This window comes from Polychytrium aggregatum (assembly GCF_025602895.1).
Source record: "Polychytrium aggregatum strain JEL109 chromosome Unknown BJ171scaffold_20, whole genome shotgun sequence".
NCBI lineage: Eukaryota > Fungi > Chytridiomycota > Chytridiomycetes > Polychytriales > Polychytrium > Polychytrium aggregatum.
The window spans coordinates 372,529-396,693 of NW_026516222.1; the positions used below are offsets into that span (position 1 = coordinate 372,529).

Below are 24,165 nucleotides of genomic sequence, written 5' to 3' on the forward strand. Positions count from 1 at the left end.
CCCAAAACTGCCTGATCGCAAACCGGATGCTACCGCAGCTCCAGCCTGAATACTATTCCTTTGATGATTCCTCTGAAGCCTAGTAGAATATAGACTAGACATCAACGAGAACGCCGTTGAAACCCCAAACTTGAACGCCGACACGTTGCTGAGTGAGCCAAAGCAGGAGTTCGCTCGCGCGATATCTACGACCTCGCTTCATTGTGGATGCTGTTGGGGATCTGGAGTCAGTGCGATCAACGAGTCCTGCGCTTCCTTCTGAGCCTGGCCGTTACAGCAGCAGCTTTTCCTGATACCCCACGGCCTTCATTCGATCGCCCTGCTGTCGGTATCGGCGAAATGCCTCTCGCAGCTGGGCAGGGGTGATGGCGCCTTCTTCGCCCCACTCTTCCATGACGTCCTTTGCTGTGATTGAGAAACCAGCAATTGTGAATGTTGGCCAACAGAACAGGTCGATAGAGAACACCATGGATCAAACGATTTGTCGTCGCCAGGGTGCCTCTTTGGAGTGAAGCGTTTTTTGTGCTGGCAGCGCTGGAAGCGCTGGAAGCAAAACAGCGACCGCCCTCGACAAGCCAGAGCTGGACATGCAGCCTGAGCGACAGCGATCGCTGCACCATCGTTTCCACCGGTGTTGCCACAGATAAAGCCTTCTTACCTAGCTCGACCAGCTCGCCGACAAAGAGCTTTCCGGCTCCTTGCACAATTGTCAAGACGCTTTGTTGTGGGGGGTGGCCGATGATGTTCTGGATGAACTGTGAAGGGCAAAAGCAGAGCCCGTCAGGACGGGGATCGTTCTTTGGACCTATTGGGTGTGGCTACGTAGAAGGGTGATCTGGATAAATATGCCTACCTTTCTGCACGTTGATTTGTTGATGACCGATCGTCTATAGACCTCGTATCGGTCGAGCTCCTCGGGATTGAGAGCAAAGCTATCGAGGAGCGACCTGTGGTTCCCAGAAGTGAGCAGTGATCCAATAAGCTTGCAGGAGCAGAGCAATTCGCAAAGAGATCACAGGAGGAGGACGATGATGATGGGGGCCATACTTCATCGCATCGGCGTTCTTGGCGACAGATGGCAGAACCAAAATATCTTCATAGTCTTCCTCATCATCAATAACATCGTCCTTCTTCTCATCTTCCTGAGAAGCCCCAGGAGCGAGGGGCTGAGGGGTCGATCCGTCTGCGTTTGGTAGTGCAAGCCCCGATGTCGATGCGGCCGGCGGCTGTGAATCGAGATGAGAGGATGCTGGCGGAGGCTGGAGATCATCCGGGGGCTCGGACTTGTTGTCCTGCTCCTCCTGTGCCGACAAAACACTCGACTGGCGCTTGGGCTTGGTTGTCTTGGGCTTTTGGATACCCTTGGGTGTGAAGGGAGTCGAGGGCAGCGACGAGGCAGAGGCGGCCGATCCGCTGCCGGGGACGGCCAGCGACGGACCGGAGGTTGTCGACGAAGAAGCGGCCGCCAGATCAGATTTGCGGGGCCGACCCAGCTTTGTGGGTGGCTTCGGCGTGCCCGAAGGGTCCTTCGAGGATGTAGATTTCCGGGGCTTTTTGGTCGGAGGCGTCGACACCGGGAGATCCATGGCGAGTGCGGCTGGATAGGAGGGGACGGCAGAGCCGAAGGTTGATGCTGACGGGAAACGCGAGCTTGAGCAAGTCAAGCGCCTGGATCGCCCGCGCATCGAGGATCTGACCGGCGGCTGCTGGTTCTCACGGACTCGCTTGCAGCACTCCAGGCGGTCCACTTGAGGTGATGCGCCGTGCCAGCGATTGTCCGTTTGTTTCTAGGCGCTGAATACACCCATCTATCGCTGCACTGCGGCACTTGAGACCCAGCTGCTGGAGAGTGTGGAATCGCGATGCCAATGCGACGCACAACATGATCTCATCGCGCAGCCCGATTGTGGAGGCCAGAGAGCGACCTTTGCTCGCTCGGAAGCTGCCGAGGTGATCGTTTTTCGCTGCATATGGCTTTGTTTGACGCATACTACGCTCTCATGAGGTATAGCGAAGACCTCCCGTTAGCTCATGTGTAGAGTGTCGAGCTCAGGGTTCTATCGGCACCTCGAGAATCACCAATCTCCCAGCCAGACTCTCATATTCGTAGGACAGATTCGAGAGGCGATAGCGCACGAGCCGAGCTCTGGCGCTTCTCTCTTGTGAGCTCAGAGCCGCCAGCTGGTTCTGCAGCCGGTCTACCCGACACCACAGTTGGGACTCAAGCCTGGCGAGGTTTTCGGCCATGTCTGCCAGTGCCACCTGCTGGGCCTCGAGTGCCTGAAGCTTGGACGCCTTGAAGCTGGAGAGATTCACGTCGAGGGGCCCAAAGAGGATGAGCTCCCCGGCCTCGACCCCAGCTTCTGCCGGAAGTGTCTCGGCAAGGCTCCCGAGAAGGGCGTTGGCGACATCGATGTGGTCCCGGCTCCGGTTGGAGAACTCGATCCTGTTAAGCACCAGGATCTGGTTTCGGAAGTAACGATCGATTTCTTCGGGGTGCAGAGCGACCTTGAGCGACCGCAGGGCTTGGCGCAAGTTACGAGTCGCTTCACTCATCATATGGGCAGAGTTGCGGATCTGTGGCAAGTGGTCCCGCGTCTTTGCCATCTCGGATTCAATCAGGTCCAGCTCTTGGAGAATGGCTTGGTTTTCGGGATGATCGGGCGTGGGCGGCGCAAAATGGCTGTCCAGCAGAGCCAGTAGATCCATAACGAGCGAATCGAAGCGAGCCCGTTCGGCATCAAGTTCGGCAGCCTCGACTGTCGCCGACTGGAGCATCGCCCGCAGAACCTCGAGCTGCTCTTGGCGTTGTTGGTATTGCTGCTCGAGCCTGAATTTCGACTTTTGCGACTCCTCGATGAGGCTGCCCCGAGTGCCGGCCAAAAGGGTCTGGAGTTTGGTGAAGGAAAGGCGCTGCAAGCGACGGAGGAGACGAGACTCATCCGAAACAGCCGAGTCGAGCCGAGAGAGGGCAACTTGACCCGACCGGACTTGGTCGCGGATGCCCTGGAGAATACCGCGCTGCTGTTCTTGGATGGCCGGGACGTTGCCAAGCGCATTTAGGGCAGAGACGATGGCCATGTATGCTTGGAGGAAAGGGGGCACTGGCTGGGCCATGACGGGATGGCGAGGCAAGGCTGCGTCAATAAGCGTTGCTTGATTCAGGTATGACACAATAGATGTACGAGTCGGATGATGCTGCCGATGCCGCTCGTTTGGCTGGAGTAGTCCAGGGGCCGGGGTTTGAATGTGGCCAGAGCAAAGTCATGAGGGCAGGAAGCATTCGCACAGCTAGTCGTCGCTGCGAATCGAGCTGGTGTGGGTGCGACGCCGAAAGTGAAAGCATCGACAGTCCAAGAACCCAGAGGTCGCCCAAGACGAATTCTGGCCAATCCTCGTTCCGCGCTGTCCGTGCGAACGGCTTGCGAGAACAAAACGGGACAGTAGTGTCCCTGGGTGCCCTTCGCATCAGCCACTGCCTTCAGCGCAGCGATCTGCAGGCCGCATGGTCAAAGCCATACGATCGTTTCCGGTCTCGGTTGGAGATCGAGTGGCTTTGTTTGTTCGGGGGCAGTCTTTACAGGCAATCCAATAAAAAACGGGACACCCGGGTTTTTGACCATTCGTCGAATATTTTGTTACCCAATGTTATCGCGCGCTGGCCATGACCATTCGCCACACATCCGACTTTCGCACCGCCGCATTGCGATGCTACGCCCTCATCCATAGCCTGCGTAAGGTTGCCTCCATATTCAGTGTATCCAAGAGCACCATCCATCGATGGCACCGAGGACACAAGCCAACCGAGTCACAGCTCGCAGATCCACTTTCTTCGAGCAGGCATGTCCAGTCATTCGCACCCTGATTGAACAGGACCCGTTCCAGACTGGTCCTGTGTTGCGATGCAAGCTCGAGTCCATCCTCCAGAGGAAAGTATCACTCTCACTCTGCCACACTGCCATCCACCGAGCAGGTCTCTCACACAAGAGGGCAACACACCTCTACAAGTCCAAGCGACTGGATGAGCGAGTGGCACAGTTCAGGGACCAGGCCCGCTCCATCGACCCACGACGATTCGTTTTTGTCGACGAGACAGGGATCAGGAAATCCATTTTTCCTCTTTACGGATACTCACCGAAGGGTGCTCCGCTTCGCCAGCGCAATCACATGAAACACAAGTCCGTCTCGGCTGCATTTGCCATCAACCACTCTGGTGTGCTGCATCGATCGCCGAGGATGGTCAGTGATCTTCACCCCACCTGCCTCGCCCGACTTCAATCCCATCGAGAACTTCTTTGGGGTTGAGTCCCCACCGATTTGGGGTTTAGTCCCCCAATCAAGCCGCCATTTTCGCGTTCACATCCCTGGCTTGAACCTCTCGGCGATTTTTGAACAGGGTCACTTCCCCAACCAGCCCGCAAGACGGGCTCCTGCTCTCGGGTATAAATGCCACACCTTCGTCCTGCTGCTTTCTTCCCTCATCTCGCCTTGATCTGATCATCGCGCTATTGTACGATAAAAAAAAGTCTCTGCTCTGACCAGTACCACTGGCAGGCATCCAGCATCCTCTGCCCCCATGCCTCCGAAGCGTAAGGGTACCGGTGATGGCCAGCCTCGGCCACCCAGGCCCAAGAAAGCCAAGTCACAGTCGGAGCCTGTCTCTGGTTCGTATTCTGATCCCACGCATGCTTGGTCGTCTGTTGCTCCGTCGCTCACCACCACTGCTTCTGCAGATCCAATGGATGTCGATCCCACCGAGCCTGGTCCATCTACTTCCTCGAGTACCGGCAAGCGATGTCCCAAGTGCGATGGCACCGATCACGAACGCTGCAACACTAGCAAGTGTCCCAAATACCGGCCCCTCAAGAGTTCTGTCGTCCCACTCGTGGATGGAAGGTCATCCGCCCCTCAGTTCAGCTGCTTCAAGCAGACGATGGATGGCTGTTGTCTCAATCCCGCTCTCCGCGACAAGATCCAGGCCACCGTCGAGGCCATGACCCAGATCCAGTTCGAGGCATCCAGGCTGCTCAACCTGCACATCCTCCGGTGCATCGAGCAGGATCTTCCCGTCCCCGTCATCTCCAAGTCCACCCCTGCTTTCATCCGCCAATGCTTCAAGATCGTCCAGGACGGTGCCCTCTCGCCGACCGGGGACAATGAGAAATACAACGAGCATCTGGTCGCTTCCTTTCGCGACTACCAGACCACTCGGCACGCAGACCTGCCTCCGGCCCCTCGTCTGCCTGATGGTGCTCACAGTCAGCTTCTCACCCTGGCTGTCAATGCCTATGCCACCAACTGCACCACCCACCTCGACCTGGCCTACTGGCGACTCCTTCGCCGCTTCTGCGCTGCCGTCTTCCCAGCCAACAAGCACAAGCACGACGCCATCGAGGCCTGTCTCGAGCTCTTCGAGAAACCAGGGCAGACTCCACCCAAGGCCGATCTCGAGTTCCTCTATCCAGACTTTGGCCACGTCCTGGACGAGTTTCGGTACAGCAACGACCAGGACCGCTTCCGGGCCCTCCATCGCCTCTCACACCATGTGGGAATCCTCGCCCGGGACAAGATGGTCGACAATGTCCACAAGTGGATCGACTGTGACATGCCCGCCCTCCGAGTCACCGAGCTGCAGCGCCAGGCCAAGCTGGACGAGCTCACTACCCAAGGCATTCCCTCCGACAACAAGAGGTTCACCAAGGCCAAGTCGGAGCTCGGCACCACCAAGGCCAAGATCAACAAGCTGGCATCCAGACTCAAGTGGGCACTCAAGCAACTCGCCGTCGACACTCCTCCGGCCGTGTGCACGATGGTTCCTCTGTGCACCACCAAGGCCAAGTATGTCAAGATCGACACGGTCACTCTTTGGAATCTCCTGGGTCCAAAGAAGCGCCTTGGCCTCACCAGGGACAAGCTCAAGGAAGAAGGTGAGGACGGTGTCAACAACTAGGATCGTCTCTGGCGCAGCTGCTTCAAGCTGCGTAGTTCCCTCTTCCAAGAGCGGGACGTGAACAAGAAGCTGTTCAACTACGAGATCAGCACCGATGGCATTGGATGCACCATCGGCCTCGTCAAGTTTGTGCCTCGAACCGATCGCACCGAGACCTCCGAGCCTCCTCCGACTGCCGAGCAGCGCATCCAGGCCCACATCGGCAGCTCAGACCCCGAACGCACCACTTGGATTGGCATCGATCCTGGAGTCGGCTCCATCTTCACGGCGGTCATCCAAGCACCGGGCCACCAAGACGAGGTGGTCTCGTTCTCCAATGGTCACTATCAGCACATGTGTGGCCATACGTCCAACACCAAGTGGCACAACACCATGAAGTATCGACTCAGCATCGAGACCTGGATGTCGACCACCCCCTCGCCCAAGGTGCAGTCCTCGAAGGCCTTCAAGGTCCATCTCGCCCATGTCCTGCGACCGGAGCTGCGAGTGCAGCTCGACTTCCACCTTGGCAAGAAGGCTCGTCACCATCGCTTCACGGGCCACAAGAGGCGCCAAGTGGCCGTCGACAGGATGTGCAAGGCCGTCCTGAAGCACGCCCCGAAACGGACCGATGTGGTGATCGCCTTTGGCAATGCGTCATGGCGTCAAGGCAAGGGCTATGCATCCAGCCCTCGGAGGCAGCGATTTGCTCAGTACTTTGAGCAGTTCGAGCACCACCGACGCCGTCCCAATCACCATCATGGAAGCGTCAAGGTAGTCTCGACGAACGAGTTCAACACCTCACAGGTGTGCTCCAAGTGCCTGGAGCCAGTTCGGCTGGGGGATCTGAAAGCGCCCAGTGTTGCGAATTCCCACTTTGTCAGGAGCTGCAAGAATCCCAGCTGCCGGACAGTGTGGAATCGCGACGTCAATGCGGCGCGCAACATGATCACAGTATGCAGGTCGATTGTGGAGATCGGAGAGCGACCGGCGGTCTTCACTCGGAGGCTGCCAAAGTGATCTGTTTTATTTCTTGTGGCTTTGCTTGACGCAAGCACAGCACATACTACATGTTCATGGAAACGGCTATATTGTCCCGTTTTTTTCTGAATAAAGTGTAGTGCATCTGGTTGATCTCCTTGGACACGCTGTTTGGACATGGTCGGAACAACGACACTCGCTTCGTTTTGGGTGCCCTGGAAACGGGCATTTCGCCCTGGTTGAGTACGCCGCCAACATGCCAGCCGTTGTCCACATTGGGCTGCTCGGTCGTCTCCACAATCAGCCTCCACCCGACGGTCATGGTTTGTATATCGCTGTTGCTGGGGCGGCATGTTGGATATATCGGATGCGCAGGCTCCAGAATTGGGGAAAGCATTCGATATGGCGCTTCGGGGAGCAGGGGCGATGTCCTTTGAGAAGCAAAGTTGCGATTTGAGGCGCTGAAGCGACGGAGAATAATAATAATAACAAATGATGCCGATCCAGCAGAAGCAATGCCGATCCACCCAAGGCAGCGGCGGTGAGGGACCGTGCCAGTTCATGACACAAGGGTCTGAGTCACATGGGTGGCGGCTTGTGCAGTGATTGATTCTGGCGCGAATGCCCATCCGATCGATTTGTGCCTTCTGGATGGGGGTTCGGATTCGATCTCGACAGCCAGGTTGCTCCCCCCACCCAGTCCCAGTATCGTGCGGCAATGCCATCCACCACCCAGGTCATTTTCGCCACCACCCACACTTCCGAGGCAAGCCGAGAGCTGTCGCTGGGTATATCAACCGGCAGCACTTGCCTCTCTCCTCAATTACCATCTCAGCGAGCCAAGCCCGCAATTGAACCGAGTAGCCCTTCACCACCCTTCATCGACAACCAAGCATGCCCACTCCGCTCGTTGCCATCTATGCCTTTGGCTCGGCCGGCGATGTTATGCCGATGCTCGCTCTTGGCCGTGCGCTGCACACCCAGTGCGGTTACCGTGTGCGAATCGTTGCCCCCGCCAAGTGGGAGGAGAAGGTGTGCAAAGAAGGATTGGAGTACTTCGACCTCAAGGTGAGTGCGATTGCCTGCTCGTCTCGTCTGATCGTTGTCAGGCCGAAGGAATCGCGGCAGTCGCAGTTGATTCGTTCCTGATGTCGTTGTTCGACTTCCTCCTCTCCCAGAACGATCCCATATCGAAAAGCACCACCACGTTTGATCCAAAAGAAGTTGGCCGGTTCGTCACGCACCGTAAAACCATTCAGGGAATCATGCCTCTCATGCGGGTAAGAGCCAATGCACTGGCACACGCATAATGGGACATGAGCCTGTGTCTTGCATTTTGCACCTTGCATCAAACTAATCAACACCGCACAATCCCGTCCTCAACGATGGCTGGTGCGACAGGCGCTGATCCCTGTTCTCAAATTCCTCTTCAAGACCGCCGACGAACATCTCAAAGGAGTCGATCTGGCTATTTTGACAAACGCTGCTCTGCAGCTTCGAGAGGACGTGAGTTTCAGTTTGGCAGCGCCATCTGGCTGTGATCGTTGCTGCCAACACCATCAGAACAGCCACACGCTGCTCTCGTGATGCGAGCGATGGCAATGCACCGGAGTCGCTGCTCCAGCCCTGCCAGCCCTGCCAGCCCTGACCCTGTCCATTGATGTCATATACAGTGCGAAAAGCGAGGTATCCCGACTGTGGCTTGCTATCTCCAGCCTAGCCAGGCCACGAAGGACTACCCACCCCCTGTTCTTGGATTGGAGTATCAGCCAGACAACGACAAGGCGAGACGCAGCAATCTCATGACCGTAAGTCGGTCTGACACCCGAGCCGCGGCATGCTTGTCATCTGCCAGGGACGCCTGTCACAGAGCCGACTGTCACAGAGCCGAATGATGACCCACAGAGTAACGCTTTGTATCTCTGGCTGCCCGCACCAGTGGTTGTCCCTTGGGATCCGCTCCCTCTGGATCTTCAATCCGATCCTTCAAGAGAGACGACGAGCACTGGGACTCCGCCGCGGATTCTTGCCTTCGTACATCACTGCCATCTATGATATCATTCAACTGATGATCAGGGAGGCTCGTGCGCGGGCTGCCATGCCGTTTATTTGCACTTTCAGCCCAGCACTGGTTCCCATCGCCTCCGATTTGTGAGTACCGGGACAGCAGCACGATGTCGATAGTGGTTGTGGTTGTGGTTGTGGTAGTGGTTGTGGTTGTGGTTGTGGTTGTGGTTGTGGTTGTGGTTGTGGTTGTGGTTGTGGTTGTGGTTGTGGTTGTGGTTGTGGTAGTGGTTGTGGTTGTGGTTGTGGTTGTGGTTGTGACGGCACGCCAACGATGATACTCACCCTCGCTGCTGTGTGTTTCGATCAATAGCAAGCCCACCATGGATTTCGTCCAGTCTGGTCCTCTCCAGCTGGAAGCAGATCAGTACGCCGAACCATTCTCCGCTCCCGTTGAGCTGGTAAGCAGTCGCCTCGATCAATCCGTCCTCGGTGTCGCTTGGTGGCTTCGTCCGTCTCGAGCACATTGAGCCTGTCCGTCTTGAGCACACGCGGCCACACATGCCAAGTCGTCTGCCACCACAGCCGGTCACTGATCCAACACACCCCTCGATCTCCAGGACGAGTTCCTTGCCTCCGGAAAGATCGTCTATTTTGGATACGGCTCGCTCCAGAAGCTCGGCCCAACCTCCACCAAGGAGATCGACCACATGACCATCTGGCTCACGGCCATCCAAGAGCTGGAGTCGCAGGGTGTGAAGTTGAGAGCCGTCTTTGCATTCTCGTGGGGCCCCGACGATGTATCCGCCGACCCGACCAACACAAAGTACCATGCACTCCGAGAGCAACTGGATGCCATGATCCAACAGAAGAAGGTCTACCGCCTCGTCGGATCGTTCCCGCACACCTACCTGTTCCCAAGGTGCCATGTGGCAGTCCACCACGGCGGCGCCGGAACAACTCAGACGGCAGCAAAGTACCGGCTCCCGGCTATCATCGTGCCGCATGTCGTTGACCAACCCTTCATGGCCTCGGTCGCCAAGTACCGAGGCATCGCCAATGTGATCGATCTGGACGACTTTTCGACCTCAACGCTGGTCGGAGCGCTGAAGGACATCCTGGTGGACCGGGCCGAGTATTTCAAGAAGAACTGCGACCGCATCGGCGACGAGATGGCCAAGGAGAATCCCATCGGCGATGCTGTTGCACTGGTCCAGAGAACGCTCCAGAAGGCTCGCTCTGCCACGTCCGACGCAAGTTCTGAGAACACCGCCGTTTGACCAGGATCATCGACTCGGGCCGTTTTTTTTCTCCAGCCCCCACAAATTTTCGACCAGGGGATATCACCCCAAGTTCCTAGCCAGCGACATCGTGGCAGAATCGAATCTACTCTACTCCGTTCTCAGAAACGAAGAGAACATTGCCTCATTTCAATTGAACATGTAGTTTTGATGCCTGTGCCTACACTGTATTCAGAAAAACGGGACACCACATCCGCTTCCATGAGCGTGTAGTATGTGATAAGCTTGCGTCAAGCTCAGCCATAAGATATAAACAGATCACTTTGGCTGCTTCCAAGTAGAGGCCACGGGTCGCTCTCCGATCTCCACATTCTCCTTTCGTGATGATGGCCATTTCACATCATTTGTTCCACCTCCAGACAGCTCCAAACACAGGGCGCCCCGTTTCGTTTGCTGACCCGTGACGATGCCAGGCCTCCCGCGCCACAAGCTCCCAGAGCCGAGGCGCGCACAGGCCCTGCCAAAACAGGCAGGCGGGTGCCACAGGAGCAAGGAGAGGGCTGGTGTGTCTGTGCTCAAGCCGCCGGTCCACAGAGACGCTTCCACACCAGCAGGCCCGGCTGCGAATCCAGTTGCGAATCCTGCTTTGCAGCCATTGGCCAGCGCCTGCCTGTGTTGGTGCCGCCCAGCTGTCCTCGCCCACTGTTCCTGTGGGTGCGGCTCAAAGGCCCGTGTAACCGCCACAACCCCGGGCAGCCACGTCGGATCCAGCCACACCCTGGCTGCCGCACCCCTGTTTTTCTGCTCGGCGGTCGGCGTCCGTTCTTTGCCCGCGATCTCCTCTGCCATCGTGCCAACGGGCTGATCGCACCTCCCCCCTCCCCTTCCGTCTGCCACCCGCCACATGCCATGTCTGAAAAGTGGGAAACCGTCACAAAATCTCCGAAAAAGTCGCAGTCCAAGCGCTCTCCCCAGAAGCCCGCCCACGATTCGGACTCGTCTGGTGGGTTTCATGTGCAGCTGTACTCTATTGTCAGCGCCCCGCCCTGGCGATCGACCTGCCCGGCGTCATTGTCCAAAGGATTTGTTCAGCCAGCCTACCGTCGATGACGGTCCTCTATACTCCATATTTTCTGTACTCTCTCTCGCTTGCTGGCTCTGGCCACTCAGTGCACTTGGACTCCTCTCCGACTCCAGGACTTACCGGCCTTTCTCCGGCCTTTTCTTCTCACTCCCTTGCGACTCGATGCAGCGGTGTCGTCTCTAAAGACCACATCGATGTTCGACGCCCTCGAGAATGATGCGCCGTTCCCCAAGGACCCGAAGGAGCCCAAGCCAGCCCAGTCGGTGCTGGCGTCGTCCAACACAAACAAACCTGCTGTCCAAAAGCAAACCAAGTCGCCATCCAAGCAAAAGACGGAAGCACCACCAAAGCCAAAGTCCAAGCCATCTGCCGAGCCTCCTGCCAAACAGTCGTCCACCGGCTCCGATCAGGAAGACCCACAGCCCCTCGTTGGCCCCGCTGTAGCCCCTGGCCCTGCGCCTGGCCCTGCTCCTGGCCCTACTCCCGCTCCCGGTCCGGCTGCTGCTGGTGTCAAAAAGAAGTTTAACAAGCTTACCGACATTGTATATGTATGTGGAGGGCATTCTCGATCTTTTGGTCATGGCCACACCGCTGTGAGACGCTGCGATTGATGCCCCCCCCCACAACAATCGAACCGCATGTGTGTGTTGTGTATCCAGACTAATATCTCCCATCGTGACCCGGCTCAGATCGATGTGCCCAGGACTACTGAAAAGCTCTGCGCCGTGACCGCAGAGATTCGCAGCAAAAAGAAACCCGAGCTGTTGCTTGAGTACTGCAAGTTCCTCGATGCCCAGATTGCCGACAAGAACATCAAGGTCGGCATCATGGGCCACAAGTCCTTCAGCCTGATCAACAGCGAAAAAACAGGCTTCTGGCAGTATCCATACAACTTCTATCCGTTCTCGCTCAAGAAGATCACTGATGAGGAGCTTCTCAAGTGCTTCCCCACGGAGAACGATCCTGGACTTGTCAAAACAGTCTATCTGATCGCTAAGCAGATTGTCGAGTTCCAGATCCAAGGTGAGCAACTGGGACTTTGCAGTTGCCCGATAATGTGGCCATCGTTGGTGGGGCTTTACGGGTACCAACCCACCTTTGGCTCGGCCTTCGCCTCGCCTTCTGTTCTCCGCCAGCATCGCCACTTTCTTGTTTGCGACACTGAGCAATCCATATGCCCTATCCCTCTGTCCGGACAGCTGCTCGTGTATCGGCCTTGAACAGCGCCGGTCTTGGCTACCAAATCGTCATGCAGAACTTGATCCTACTCCATCACAACGTCATGTTTGCTCCCTTTGCGGACGGACGAAGCGTCGTGGAGACTCTGTTCCACGACTACCGAAACAAGTTCGCGTCCTACCCGCCTATTGGCAACACGCTCTTGTGGATCTTGGCGGCCCAGAATGTCTGGGTTCAGAACAAGCGTGCCCTCAATCCCAGATCGATCGAATGTGAGTCTGCCGTGTTGATGCACTGCCTTTGCAGCTGTCGGTGACTGTGTGCGATCCACATATTCGCATGCAGCGTTCCCGACTACTTCTGCGACTGATCAGCTTCCTCCCCTTCTTGCCCCTTCCCAGGCTTCTTCAAGTATATCTATCCCCAGCTCACGGGCGAAAGCGTCTACCCCGAGGACAAGGACTATTGTGTGTCCGTTGCCGAGACAAACAGCCTTGCCAAGACTGTGCTCGAGGGCTCCATCGACTTTCTCAGCCTCGTTTATCAGAAAGGGTGTGTTGTCGGCCTCGATGCCATGATCTGCGCCTTATCTAGCGGCACCTCGCAAAGCCGATGTGCACCTGGCGGTTGTGATTTTGCTGATTAACCAGTGCTCCCAACCCCCGCTCCAGCATCGACATCTTGGACGATTGGGGAATACCTCTCCCTGGAGGACCGCTTGTGCTTCCGCGTGAGGTCTTTGAGTCTCTGGGTTTGATCGAGATCACCAAAAGTGTTCCGGCCTATGGCTCATTGCCTGAGGAACGTGCCGAGTTCCTGGTCAACGCTCTTGGTAAATTCTCTGCCTATATCCAGGTATGATTTCAATCCGCCAGAATGACGCTTCTGCAGACACAAGCTGCGTAAACGTGCCGCGACAAAAGTCGAGCTGATAACGGCGTCAGATGATGCGCGGTGATTGCCAGAGTGCTGATTATTGTAATCCATCGCATGTTTGCAGATGGCCTTGTTTGTGACGAATCCTCGACTCAAGGAGCCCAACATCCGGGTCGACGTCTCGCCGTCCGTGTGGTTCACAGAGACCTTGGTCAAGTTGGACTCGTCCGTTGATCAAGATGCGCAAAATTATGTGAGTCAGCCACTCATGTCACTGCGTCAGAGTGCCTTTCCTTCCCTTTCCTTCCACGCTGCCGACATACCTTGTATCGTCTCAACTCGCTGACACTGCCAAGCTGCGATACTAATTCAGCCACTCGTCGTCATATCAGTTCGCACGAACCTTGACCCTCATGCTCGTTAAAGCCAACAACGACTTTGTTCGGGGTGGTCGCAAGAGCGATGGCTTCCCCAAGGTATTCCAAGTCTTTGAGGAGCTGGTGGCCAAGCATCCTATTGCGTCAACTCGTCTACTCAACTTTATCTATGAGCAAAAGGGTGGATGGTCTCCACTCTCCAAGAAGCCGCTCTGGAGCCTCATAAAGAAGACCGACACAAAGTCCTTCCTGGGAAAGCTGATCCGTGCAGCCCAGGCTTCCCCTTCGAAAGACTCGAGCGAGCTCATTCGTTCAGCCAAGGTGGGTTGTCGCAGCGGTGCTGTTTTCGGCTTGCCTGTCCTGGAATCTCCATCCACCGATCCCTATCCATCCTTGAGTTCAATTGCTAACATCTGGACTTTGATTACTCTTGTTGCCGACATTTAGAGACTTCGATCTGCGCTTCCGAGCCCTCCTCAGCCATGGACGCTCTCTAGAATCATTCACAAGCTTTTCAGCTGGCTTTTTATCCTTTACTCCATATCCGTTGTTTACGCTGCCTTGAACGGTTGCCCCTACCAACGTGGCGCCGATCCCACGCTCTCCGAAACCCTGTACTGTCCCTACGTGGTCGTCACCAAAGAGCCCGAGGTCTCCAAAGCCCTCCAGGACTTCCATGTCCATGTTTGGGAGCCTTATTGCGAAGAAGCCTACGAAATGTACCTCGAGCCCGTCGTCAACGCCGCTTCCGGGCTTGGCCTTTCCAGCCGCGCGTTGCAACCGCTCCAGACACAGGTTGATAAGCTTTCGAAGCCCTACCTCCGAAGTCTCCGCAAGAATTACCGCCGTAATCTCGCCCCACATGTGCGCAAGTGGATGCAGAGTCAATTCGTTCGAAGCCAGATTCGACGCGGCAGGAACATCATCACCGATGTCGGCACGGGTATCGAAAACACCGTCTTTCTGGCTGTTCAAGGCTATAAATACAGCCGCGGAACCCTGGACAAACAGGAGCAGGCTTACTGGCAGAGCGTCTACGACCGCGCCGAAGATTTCGTGAAGGAGTGGTTCAAGGAGAACTCCAGATTCGGCAAGCTCATGAAGGAGCGCGAGGCGCAATACAAGAAGTTCCTTGACCAAGAGAAGCTGAAGGAAGAAAAGATTGCTGCCAAGGCTGCCGAGATTGCCGACAGCGAGGATGGTGACGCCGACGGCGACGACGGCGATGATGATGGTGATAACGATGACAGCGACAACTAAGCCACGGAGACGCTTTCTCCTGGCAGCCCCGGGTCTTCAGATCTCGAAGCCGTTGCTTTAGCCGGCCGAGAGGCCGGAGCGTCTCTGACCAGGAGCTTTCGCAGCACACTTGTTCTGGGGGACGTGTGGCATTCACGCCCACGCCCGCGGGCTGCCATCCATCTGCTACGTATACTTTCCCAGCCACCGCCTTGGGCTTTCCATCGCATCCCTCTTTCTCGGTTGTTATTTCTTCGGGTTTACGGTCGAGTACAAGAGCGGGGGACTGCCACTTGCTTGCCTTGTTTGTTTTGCGATCTATTGCGTGCAAAAAAGAGTGAAGGGGACTCTCAATTGAAGCCAGTGACAACCAATCGCCCTGGTCGTTGAATAAACCTATTCGTCCCGTCTGTGATGCCTGGGTCGCTGTTCCGGGTTGGTGTCGCGTCCCTTCCGGGTGCGCAAGTTCAATGTCACTATCAGCACAAACGCCCATGGAATGGGGTGCTCCCCATCGCTCGCTTATGCCGAGGCAGCAATTGATTTGATATTATCGATGTTCCTGGATGGGCCGTGTCCGCTGGCACTTTAGTCGGAGCCGTTTCCCTATCAACATTTGTGAGCGGACGCAGTCCCAACACGCTCTCTGCAGAACAAACGGCCGTTGAGCAGCCATCAAACGGTCAGCAGTTGGCTGCTAACCCTTGCCGTGCCACTTGGAGAGGCCCATCTCTCTGGCTGATATCGTATCAAATCGGAATTTCTTCCTCGGGCCTCACTGAGACCGGTGTCGCAAATTCATCGATGACAGGGTGCAAGTTGCGAGCCATAGAGGAAAGTACATGATCGTGGTTAGCGAACCGCCCACCGCCACCGATGACGGATCCTCCTCTATCGAGCACTGCCAGGATCGATGCATTCTTGTGGGTCATAGCACGCAGTCGCTCTGGTGTGTCGTAACAGATGCTCACCAATCATATCGGCACGAATGAGCTTCAGTCGCGCGATTGCAAGTGAAACCTCGCGCTTGTAGCTCTCGCCCATTTTGAGTGATTTGGAAAAAATGGCCGAGCGCTGGTTGTTCGACTTGAGTCGGAGGACCTATTACCCCGCCCCCGTTAGATGTGCCCTGCATCGATTAGAACTATGTGCTCCCATCCTGATTGTTCTTAGGTCTGCGTCGCGAAAGTAGCTGCTTCCCAGCCACACGACAAAACCGAGCGCTGACCTTGTTGTGGCTGTCGACTCTGGCCTGGATTTGCTTCTCGGTGATAAGCCCAACAATCTCGCGCTCGAGTTCGGCCACAGAAGTGTTGAACGCTGTCGCCATCTTTTTCATGTCCACGGACGAGAAGGGGGTGAAGTACTGGGCAAGGGCCTTCTTGCGGATGTTGCTGTAGAGGGTGTCTACATGAATCGACAGGTTGATGTCGAGGAGAAAATCGTTCTGCATGGGTTGGGAGTCGTCGTTGACACACGAATATCAGTAACCCTGGATAGCTATGACCTGTGCCAGATCAAATGCCGTGCCAAGGAATTGGCCCAGACACTGGATATTTGCCGCAGGCGAATGGAGGCGAGATCCACCGATTTGGGATCCATCGATTTGGGGGCGGCGTGGGTGGCTCTGCAGCTACTTTGCACCGCTACTGCAGCCGGCCGGGTCGCCAGACCCACAAGCTCATTGCTCACCTTCATCTTTCCAAGCAGCTCCAGGCAGGAGGTGTACTTGGAATTGAAGAAGCTCGTCAGCAGTTCCTGCACTTGAGGCTCGAGCTCCAGGAAATGCTTGAAGCTTGTGTTTTCGAACACATGCACCCGGAGCTCGGTTCGATCAAACGAAGCCAGCGCGCAGAGACCGCCATAAATTGCAACGTCGTTGGGCGAAAGTAGCTGGAGGTAATGGACTGGATCAGAGCTCATAGGGGAACTGCCGGGACGCTAGCTATACGACGTACCAGCCACGGGGCATGGATGCTGGGGAGAGGCGACATACTGTGGTATAGCTTCCGCTGGGATCAAAGGTGATCTCGAGGAAGCTCTTGGCCGCGCGCTTGAAGTTTCCAAGATCGAGGCTAACTAGTCCAGAGGCGCACTTGAACAGACCGGCAGCAGCTGTTTTCTCGGGAATGTCCGGCACAGCCTCTGCCTTGGCAATATACGACGGGATGTGGCTATAGCTTCCTAATTCAATGCACACCTAGGTCAAGTCAAGCCGGATTAGAGTCGGGGGGGGGGGCTGCTGGTCGTCTGGAAGCTTGGGGATGACAGAATCTTTGGCTCCAGCATCCAACTGTTTGGCAACCACAGCTCATGGCGCGAAACACGATAGCGCTGCATGCATGAGCGGCTGATACTCAGCAGCGATCTCCCACCTTGATGACGTTCATGCACATCTCGATGATGTGCTTGGCCGTGGTGCAGTAGTCTCGGGTCTTGTTGTAGTTGCGTAGAGCCCCGACAAGGTCGCCACATTCATACAGATGGCTTCCAAGGTCGCTGTAGCCCATCTGGGACGGATCGACAACGAGGATGGTTAATTTCGATGATCGCCGCACCGTGGGAAGGCTACCATAACATCGGATACCCAACATTGCGAAGTCACGACCATAAAAACGACGCATCGGCATGCGGATCGTGCGGCCTGCTCGGTCCACAAATGCTCTGCTCAAGCCTACCCGGCGCCGCATCGCCGGTGGGGGTTTGATTCAGGGCAGCCAACGAATTCATTAGCCGACCAGACAACATGCTTACCCTAATGCTCTCTTTGATCAAGTTGATCTTGTATCCACGCAGCTCCGCATCGAGTCGCTCGGTCTTTTCCTTGACCGCTTGGGCAGTTGCGGCGATCCAGTCAGAGTCGATGGCTGCGATAGCCTCGCCGCGGAGGACCAGCGCTTCGTTCAGGCTCAGACAGACGTTGTAATATCGGGCGGTATTCAATGATGTCTTCAGTTCATCCAGCGCATATCGGTATGCGTCCAGTTGGAGAGAAGGGCATCGCTCGGCGATATACAGAAGCCGGTTGATCTTGGCATGTCCTGCAGGCAAGCGCGGAGGGCCAGGGGTCGAGCAGTCAGGAACGTGCCGGCGATCGTGGCCGCGGGGAGGCCTACCAGCTTGTCGAGCGATATAGAAAATCGACAGCTCGAGGCGTCGATTGGGCCCCTCTCTCACTCTCGCTTGGCACAGAATCCACTTTCGCCCCAAGCACGACTGGAGGCCCAGAGTATGTCCATCGAGCTCAAGCGCCAGAGTGTGCCCAGTGTACCCAGTCGGACATGTACGGGACCCAGCGTCACCAAAAGCAGAGTGAAGACGGTGAAAACAGAGACAGAGGCAGAAGCAGAAGCAAATCCCAGATGCCCCTTACCGGCGTAGTTGGAGATGTAGGTCTCCAGGTCCAACGATGGGTTGTCGACCATGACCTTGTGGATCTTTTTTTTCTTGTTTGCATCGTTGGAAGATTGCGAGGGGCCGCCAAGGATGACGAGCTCGCTTTCAGGGTTGACGTCAATGTCCATCGGTGCTGGAGCGGAGATGCAGGTGGCCTCGGCTGTGTGGCTGCTGTGGGCGAGGAGCACAGGAGACGGGGTGCGCTCTCTGGCGGAAAGATGGCCTGGTTGTCCAGCGGCGCAGAGCCTGCAATGTCCAGGGTCTCAACGAAGCCAGCGACGCAGCGAGCAAGCGAGACCGGGAGAGAACGCTCTCGCAGAGAGGATGGCACGTGACGACAACTGCCTGTCCCGTGACTCGCTCGACCAATTTGGGTGGGCACATGAACACCACAGCGCCGAACATGGACCGCCATGACGAAAGCACACAAGTCGACCGCCACCGACAGAGATCGACGGCCTGTATTTGGAACTGCTTTCCCGGCCGACTGGCCATTGAAGGCTACGGTAGCAACTGTGGAATCGGCGTACGAAGCCAAGCATCGTGGGGCACGCGATTGACGCTGGCTTGCAGTGGCTCGGCAACAGAGCTATGCAAACATTCTTGCATCTTTCTCGGAAATGCTTCCGCTGGCTACGAGATTCGCCACGAGCCTCTGCAGGGTGGGCAGCAAAATGAAGTCAGTACCCCAACATGCAGCCACTCGAGATTTCAAAGAGAAGACCGAGCTCGCGCTGAGTCAAATGCGGCGCAGAGTGCTCTGGCGAATGACGATTACTTGCCTGGGCGGGCTCACGGAAGCCGTTGTTTAGTGCGTAGGTGATTGCCGACATGGCCACGTTCTTCGGGCATGTCATGAGATACTGTTGCGAGTAGGGTCAGACACCATGGGCATTGTGTGTTAGTGGAGCCTTCCAGGTCGGCGGAAAGATCTATCCGAGCTCAAGCTCAGACCCAGACTCGGGGTAGTTTCTGGTTCTTGCCAGTTGGCACACATGTCTACCTTTCCTAGCTGATCCCAGCGCTGAGTCTGGATCAGTGCCTTGATACTGAGCCACTGGAATCTGGAATCATGGCATCGTGGGGGGGGGAATCGGTGATAGTGGTAGCGGTAGAGGTGGTAGGTCAATATCGCGGCTGTTCAACTCTGGTAGTTCAGCTTTCGTGCCCAGGTTCATAACCCCCCGTACAGGTTGGTGGCAATCATGGATCAAGAACCCACCGTTTCTCCGGGACCTTGAGCTCAGACTTGATCGAGGTTGCAGCGGAGCCCAGCTCGAGAAGGAGACACTTGAAAATCGTTTCACTGACGGTGAGATTCAAAAAGTTCTGGCGCGTCTCGGCTTCGAGCTTCTTTTGCAGATTGGCGAGGGTGATTTCATCGTGGATGGACTGTCAAACGCAACATAAATCTCAAAAGTCAGTACCCGGCTCGCTGTAAGGGCTGATGAAACCTTGGTCCCTTCCGGGACTTCCGACAATCGATGCACTCAATCTCGAGCACTCCGGACCTGGTTGGCGAAATGGAGGCTCTTGTTTCCATTGCTAATTTCAGCAGCAGAGCTTAGAACCGCCAGACGTTGGGTAGAGTCCTGGTGTGCCAGTGCACCAGAGCAGCATTAGCCTTCCCGTCTTGGTGTGTGTCGTCACGGGTGTCATAGCAATACCCGAGAGCATATCGCATGCATCGAGCACGAGGAACCCGCCTTCAATGCAGGATGTGCGATGGACTGCGAGCGCCAGCCTCACCAGTGCCTGGGACTCGGCGATCATCAAGTTGACACTTCCGCCGAGATTGTCGGCCTGGTAGTAATAGTCCTTCAGAAGCTCGGGACTAGTGACTTTGGCATACTTTTCAAATAGATTCGCACTGAGTGGATGCGTTCCAATCAGGCGGAAAAACTCGGCTGTCGGCAGCGTCCGTTTTAGGTGGAGCATGACATTGTACACTGCCAGCATGAGGATAGGGTAAACCCATGAGTAAAGCTGACATCGCAAGTGGCACCACTGCCCAACGGGGCTTGCCAGCTACTGTACATTGCCGACCTTTGCGATGCACGGCCCTCGTCCACACTGATCTACCTACCGAGGTTGCTATCCCCGCTTGCGACAGCTTTGTCGAGTGCTACGTCGTCGACGTTCATGCTTATCAGCAATGGGATCTGGGAGCTGGCATGTGGCTCATGTTCCAGGAGCTTTCCAATTCATAGGATCGATAATGCATACAGGTGACCCGTAGCGACGCAGCGTCAGCTCCATTTCAAGACCAGTGTCATCTTTGCATCCCGGGCTGCAAATCGAGCGAGTGAGTGGGGGAGCTCTGCAGTCTTGTAGAGAAACTCACGCGAGTGGCAAGCGAGGATCGGCCGGCGTCAAACGCTGTCTGCGCAATCTCAGTGAACGAGATGTTCGGGCTCTGAATCGACAGCTTTTCGACAATCACTCGGGCCAGGTAGTCATCGCCCTCGTTTGAGTCTTTGATCTGCATATCATGGTGCGATGTAACGATAGCGATAAGTTTGGGACGATCGCCCTTCGCCCAGCGTGGCGCGCGTGCTTCATGGCCTCGATGGAGTAAATATAGGGCTTTACCTTGGCACAGGCCCAGTGGATCAGAACGCGATCGGCGCTGATCTCAAAGATCTCACTGATCTTGATAGCCAGCAAGTAAAGCCTGCGATTGACGAGGCGATCCAGAATACCGTCCAGGCCAATCGCAGAGAGCCTAACAGGTCGAATCGATGTGCCAAGCGGCAGGTAAGTCAGATAATGACCTTGGCTGCTGCAGTCCCAGGCGAAACTTACTGGGCAAAGGTGATGGGAATACCCTTGTCCGGATGACGAAGTTCGTTGAGAAGCCGGAGGGTTTTGGCCATTGTCACAAACGGCTCAGGGTCATACGTATCGAGGAAGGCCTTGCCGAAGGACGCGGCCTGTGAATACCATTGAAGCCGATGTTCGTAAGCGCGGCGAGGCAATGTCGACCAAACGAGCGCATCTCAATAGAAATATGGCCGCAGCAACGCCAGTTCTTGCCCTCGAATATGGTGGCATGGCGACACGCATCAACCGTGCATTGTCTCAAAAACAGGGGCACTTTGGACCTTCATCAGCTGCTTCTGTCGCTCTGTGTTCCATTCGTGACCGGCAGCCTTGATGCAACCGGTGACGGCCTCGTCCAGTTCACCCTTGATATTCCGAATGTTTTCATCTGCCTTGGAGCTTTTGCGCTACACGCAAGCATGCGGGGAAATGCCGGGACAGTCAGATTAGGACCAGGGCAAAGTCTCTCAGGCCGAGCCAGATGCACAACACCAACAAAGTAACGGATCCAGCACACCGATGCAAAGTGAAGGCTCGAGTGGTGAATCGGACTCGCCGATGGTATGCTTCGATAGATGAGGGTGCTTGCATGCGTGCGGACTCACCTGGAAGTGGTCATAGGCATCGTAGAGAATCGCGCTCGGCGCCACCGAGCCGATTTTGAAGACATTCTCCAAATCGACTAGAGACCCAAGGGCGGTGGAGTCAATGAATTGAATACTCCGCGTCGTAGAGCAGAATAGACCGGATCGACTAACGCCGATGCTACTGGCCGCAGCGCAGGAGTATCCCAACTTACCGGGAACTTTCATCAGCATTTCACACTTGTCATGGCTCAGGATTCGAACTCCGTCAATTTCCGTGACAACGTGGATCACTCCCTCGTAGTTGTATCTGTGAGTATCAGAGCATCCGATGGACTAGTTGAGGGGCTAGCGGCAGAACAGCCAGAGCGCAAGCCGACGCAGGTACTGAGCACTTACTTGATCCAGTCTGCGAATGGACCCAACATCAGCAGGGTGTCTTTCCAATGTACAACGACCGTATCTGTGCCACACCTGATATGCCAGAGAAGATTACACAGATCAGCTCTGGGGGGGGGGATTGCTCGGCAGATAGTTCGTGTCTTGGTTCACTGTCAGGGTGCGAATCTTCGTTCTTACCAGGCCATTTGGAGCGGAGCGTCTTCGGTTCCAGTGGAGAACTCGGCCAGCTTCTTTTCAAAGTCGGATGTAAGCACCAACAGCGATCCGGTGCTTGAAAAGAGAGCAAGGAATTTGCCGTTTGGTGCCGCTGCGATTCTGTTGAATGGGCCCTGCTGGAGGAGCTGAGCAAGTCGACCGGCCGAGTCAGAGAGGTGTCATGATATAGATCGGCAGAGTCATGGTCCCACCTGTTGCTGCGACTTGATTCCGTCGAGCGTCACGATGCTGGAGCCAACGGCCATGATGACTTCGGGGTGCCCGCTGAGGGTCAACTTGGGGTCGAGCACAATCCAAGCGTGCGGTACCTGGGTCAGGCCTGGGGCAAACCGGCAGGAGGCGTCATTGGGTGCAGTCGTCAAGAGAGCGAGAAGAGTCAGACCAAAAACCGACCAGAGACAGAGCCGGTGCTGCTCGGCACATGCACCAACCTGCATCCGCTAGTTCCTTTGGATGGGAGTCTGCCAGATCCGCGATAAAGACAAACTTGAGGTTTCCGGTCAGCGCCATCAAGCCACTGTCCCAGACCTGGCATTCCAGTACCCCGTATTCCTTGGAGTCCTGTGGTCAAAGATAGGTCGTTAGCAATGGGATCCATGGTCGTGCCTTCTCTACAGCCACGTCTTCGACTATACGACTCTGCGGGTGCAGCTCCGTACCTGTCCCAGCGAGAGCTGAGTGACTTCGCCAAAGAGATCGTAGATCCGGACGAATCCGTTCTCCAGGACGCATACGAGGCGCTCCTGTGCTGTCCATCCCATGCCCACAATCCGGTTCCTGTTTTCCCACTAGAGATGATGATGGTGCGGGTGGATGAGTTGGAGACACAGAAGCCAGGAGTCTCACCGGCATTGAACGGGTTGCTGACGAGCTTGATATGCGAGAGCTCAGCGTCCAGCATGCGACATCCAGCATGCGGCATCCAGTAGAGGTGGGTTCAAATCTGCTACCGCAAGGGCGGTAACCAAGGCGCCTCAGCGAGACGGGGCAGGACGGTTTCCGGCGATGTGCCTGCTCAATGCTCGATTGCTGCTGACCTCAATGCGGGACAAGAGCTCTCCCGAGGAGGTGTAAATCGACAGAGTTGGCTTGGTTGATTTCGTCCTGAGCTCATGCAACTTGGTATCGTTTCGTATCACAGCTGCGGGAAGGGACGATCAGAAAGGGATGGAAACATTCAGCCTCTTGTATCGACGCTGTTCTGTGCTCAATTCAATGGATAGATCGATTCTGCATGCTCGTTCTTGGCCGGCAAGCAACGAGGGATTGGACGAGCCCCAAGGAGCCCGTCGCAAAGGACATGGGTCGGCTCGGGCAGCAAAATCCGTACCGAGGGGGCCTCCGAACGGAGCGGCGGCGATGATGCTGTTTTCGATATCGACTTCGCTCCAGAATAGTGTGTATATTTCCTGCTTCCTGGAGAGTTGGACATGCCGATGGAGGCGGCGAGTGTAAATATTGCGTGCGAGCCATCCGGGATGAGCAGGCTGATCCAAGCCACCGTCAATGGCGGTGGCGGCGGCGGCGACAAGCGAGGGGATTACTGTGAGGTCGAGCATGAATATGGACGCTCCGTACAGGTAAAAGCAGCCGTGCAGCAGCGTCCAGTCTGTGGTTGGAGTTGCCATCGTGCCGGTGTGCTCGTTTATCGGATGACCAGGGCCGAGGAGGGAGAGCCTGGTGCTGCTGGTGTTGGCGCTGGTCGGCAAAGGTGTCGGCCCTGCGGTCACGCGCCCTCCCTGTCCGATCACGTGGACAATGTAGGAACATCGACTGTCGATTTCCCATCCGCACCGCCCATAAGCGGATTCCTGCGACATGGCTGTCTGCGACG

General features: G+C 56.1%; 6 protein-coding genes across 6 annotated transcripts; 2 read left to right on the forward strand and 4 right to left on the reverse strand.

Annotated features, from left to right (window-relative positions):
* Window positions 1–271: 271 nt before the first annotated feature.
* BJ171DRAFT_582203 (hTAFII28-like protein conserved region-domain-containing protein) lies at window positions 272–1,586 on the reverse strand (the record flags this gene model as incomplete). The annotated part of the gene is made up of 4 exons (XM_053114157.1): window positions 272–405; window positions 659–755; window positions 854–947; window positions 1,048–1,586. 4 exons carry the CDS (start codon window positions 1,584–1,586, stop codon window positions 272–274), a joined length of 864 nt encoding a protein of 287 aa, XP_052966306.1.
* Window positions 1,587–1,957: 371 nt separating this feature from the next.
* BJ171DRAFT_506615 (uncharacterized protein) lies at window positions 1,958–3,366 on the reverse strand. Its single transcript, XM_053111142.1, has one exon. The coding sequence runs from the start codon at window positions 3,115–3,117 to the stop codon at window positions 2,050–2,052; it is 1,068 nt and encodes a 355-aa protein (XP_052966307.1). The 5' UTR covers window positions 3,118–3,366; the 3' UTR covers window positions 1,958–2,049.
* Window positions 3,367–7,609: 4,243 nt separating this feature from the next.
* On the forward strand, window positions 7,610–10,201 carry BJ171DRAFT_506645 (uncharacterized protein). The gene is made up of 8 exons (XM_053111143.1): window positions 7,610–7,640; window positions 7,785–7,978; window positions 8,020–8,190; window positions 8,312–8,416; window positions 8,584–8,718; window positions 8,850–9,061; window positions 9,288–9,375; window positions 9,535–10,201. The coding sequence occupies exons 2-8, from the start codon at window positions 7,805–7,807 to the stop codon at window positions 10,192–10,194; spliced, it is 1,545 nt and encodes a 514-aa protein (XP_052966308.1). The 5' UTR covers window positions 7,610–7,640; window positions 7,785–7,804; the 3' UTR covers window positions 10,195–10,201.
* A 795-nt stretch (window positions 10,202–10,996) lies between these two features.
* BJ171DRAFT_599398 (uncharacterized protein) lies at window positions 10,997–15,331 on the forward strand. Its single transcript, XM_053114930.1, has 9 exons — window positions 10,997–11,158; window positions 11,408–11,787; window positions 11,929–12,262; window positions 12,439–12,690; window positions 12,820–12,970; window positions 13,090–13,273; window positions 13,419–13,547; window positions 13,687–13,992; window positions 14,119–15,331. The coding sequence occupies exons 1-9, from the start codon at window positions 11,065–11,067 to the stop codon at window positions 14,929–14,931; spliced, it is 2,643 nt and encodes an 880-aa protein (XP_052966309.1). The 5' UTR covers window positions 10,997–11,064; the 3' UTR covers window positions 14,932–15,331.
* On the reverse strand, window positions 15,332–18,531 carry BJ171DRAFT_506648 (putative cop9 signalosome complex subunit). The gene is made up of 8 exons (XM_053111144.1): window positions 18,284–18,531; window positions 17,665–17,951; window positions 17,286–17,420; window positions 16,907–17,110; window positions 16,603–16,803; window positions 16,139–16,357; window positions 15,882–16,011; window positions 15,332–15,688 (listed from the first exon to the last, which is right to left on the reverse strand). The coding sequence occupies exons 1-8, from the start codon at window positions 18,432–18,434 to the stop codon at window positions 15,660–15,662; spliced, it is 1,356 nt and encodes a 451-aa protein (XP_052966310.1). The 5' UTR covers window positions 18,435–18,531; the 3' UTR covers window positions 15,332–15,659.
* A 147-nt stretch (window positions 18,532–18,678) lies between these two features.
* BJ171DRAFT_506650 (Vps16, N-terminal region-domain-containing protein) lies at window positions 18,679–24,003 on the reverse strand. Its single transcript, XM_053111145.1, has 21 exons — window positions 23,910–24,003; window positions 23,662–23,747; window positions 23,369–23,472; window positions 22,991–23,119; window positions 22,763–22,892; window positions 22,523–22,650; window positions 22,293–22,456; window positions 22,113–22,187; window positions 21,929–22,023; window positions 21,735–21,811; window positions 21,411–21,536; window positions 21,112–21,239; window positions 20,899–21,031; window positions 20,651–20,788; window positions 20,393–20,501; window positions 20,056–20,255; window positions 19,818–19,898; window positions 19,529–19,698; window positions 19,310–19,370; window positions 19,089–19,169; window positions 18,679–18,961 (listed from the first exon to the last, which is right to left on the reverse strand). Exons 1-21 carry the CDS (start codon window positions 23,957–23,959, stop codon window positions 18,896–18,898), a joined length of 2,331 nt encoding a protein of 776 aa, XP_052966311.1. The 5' UTR covers window positions 23,960–24,003; the 3' UTR covers window positions 18,679–18,895.
* Between the last annotated feature and the right edge of the window lie 162 nt (window positions 24,004–24,165).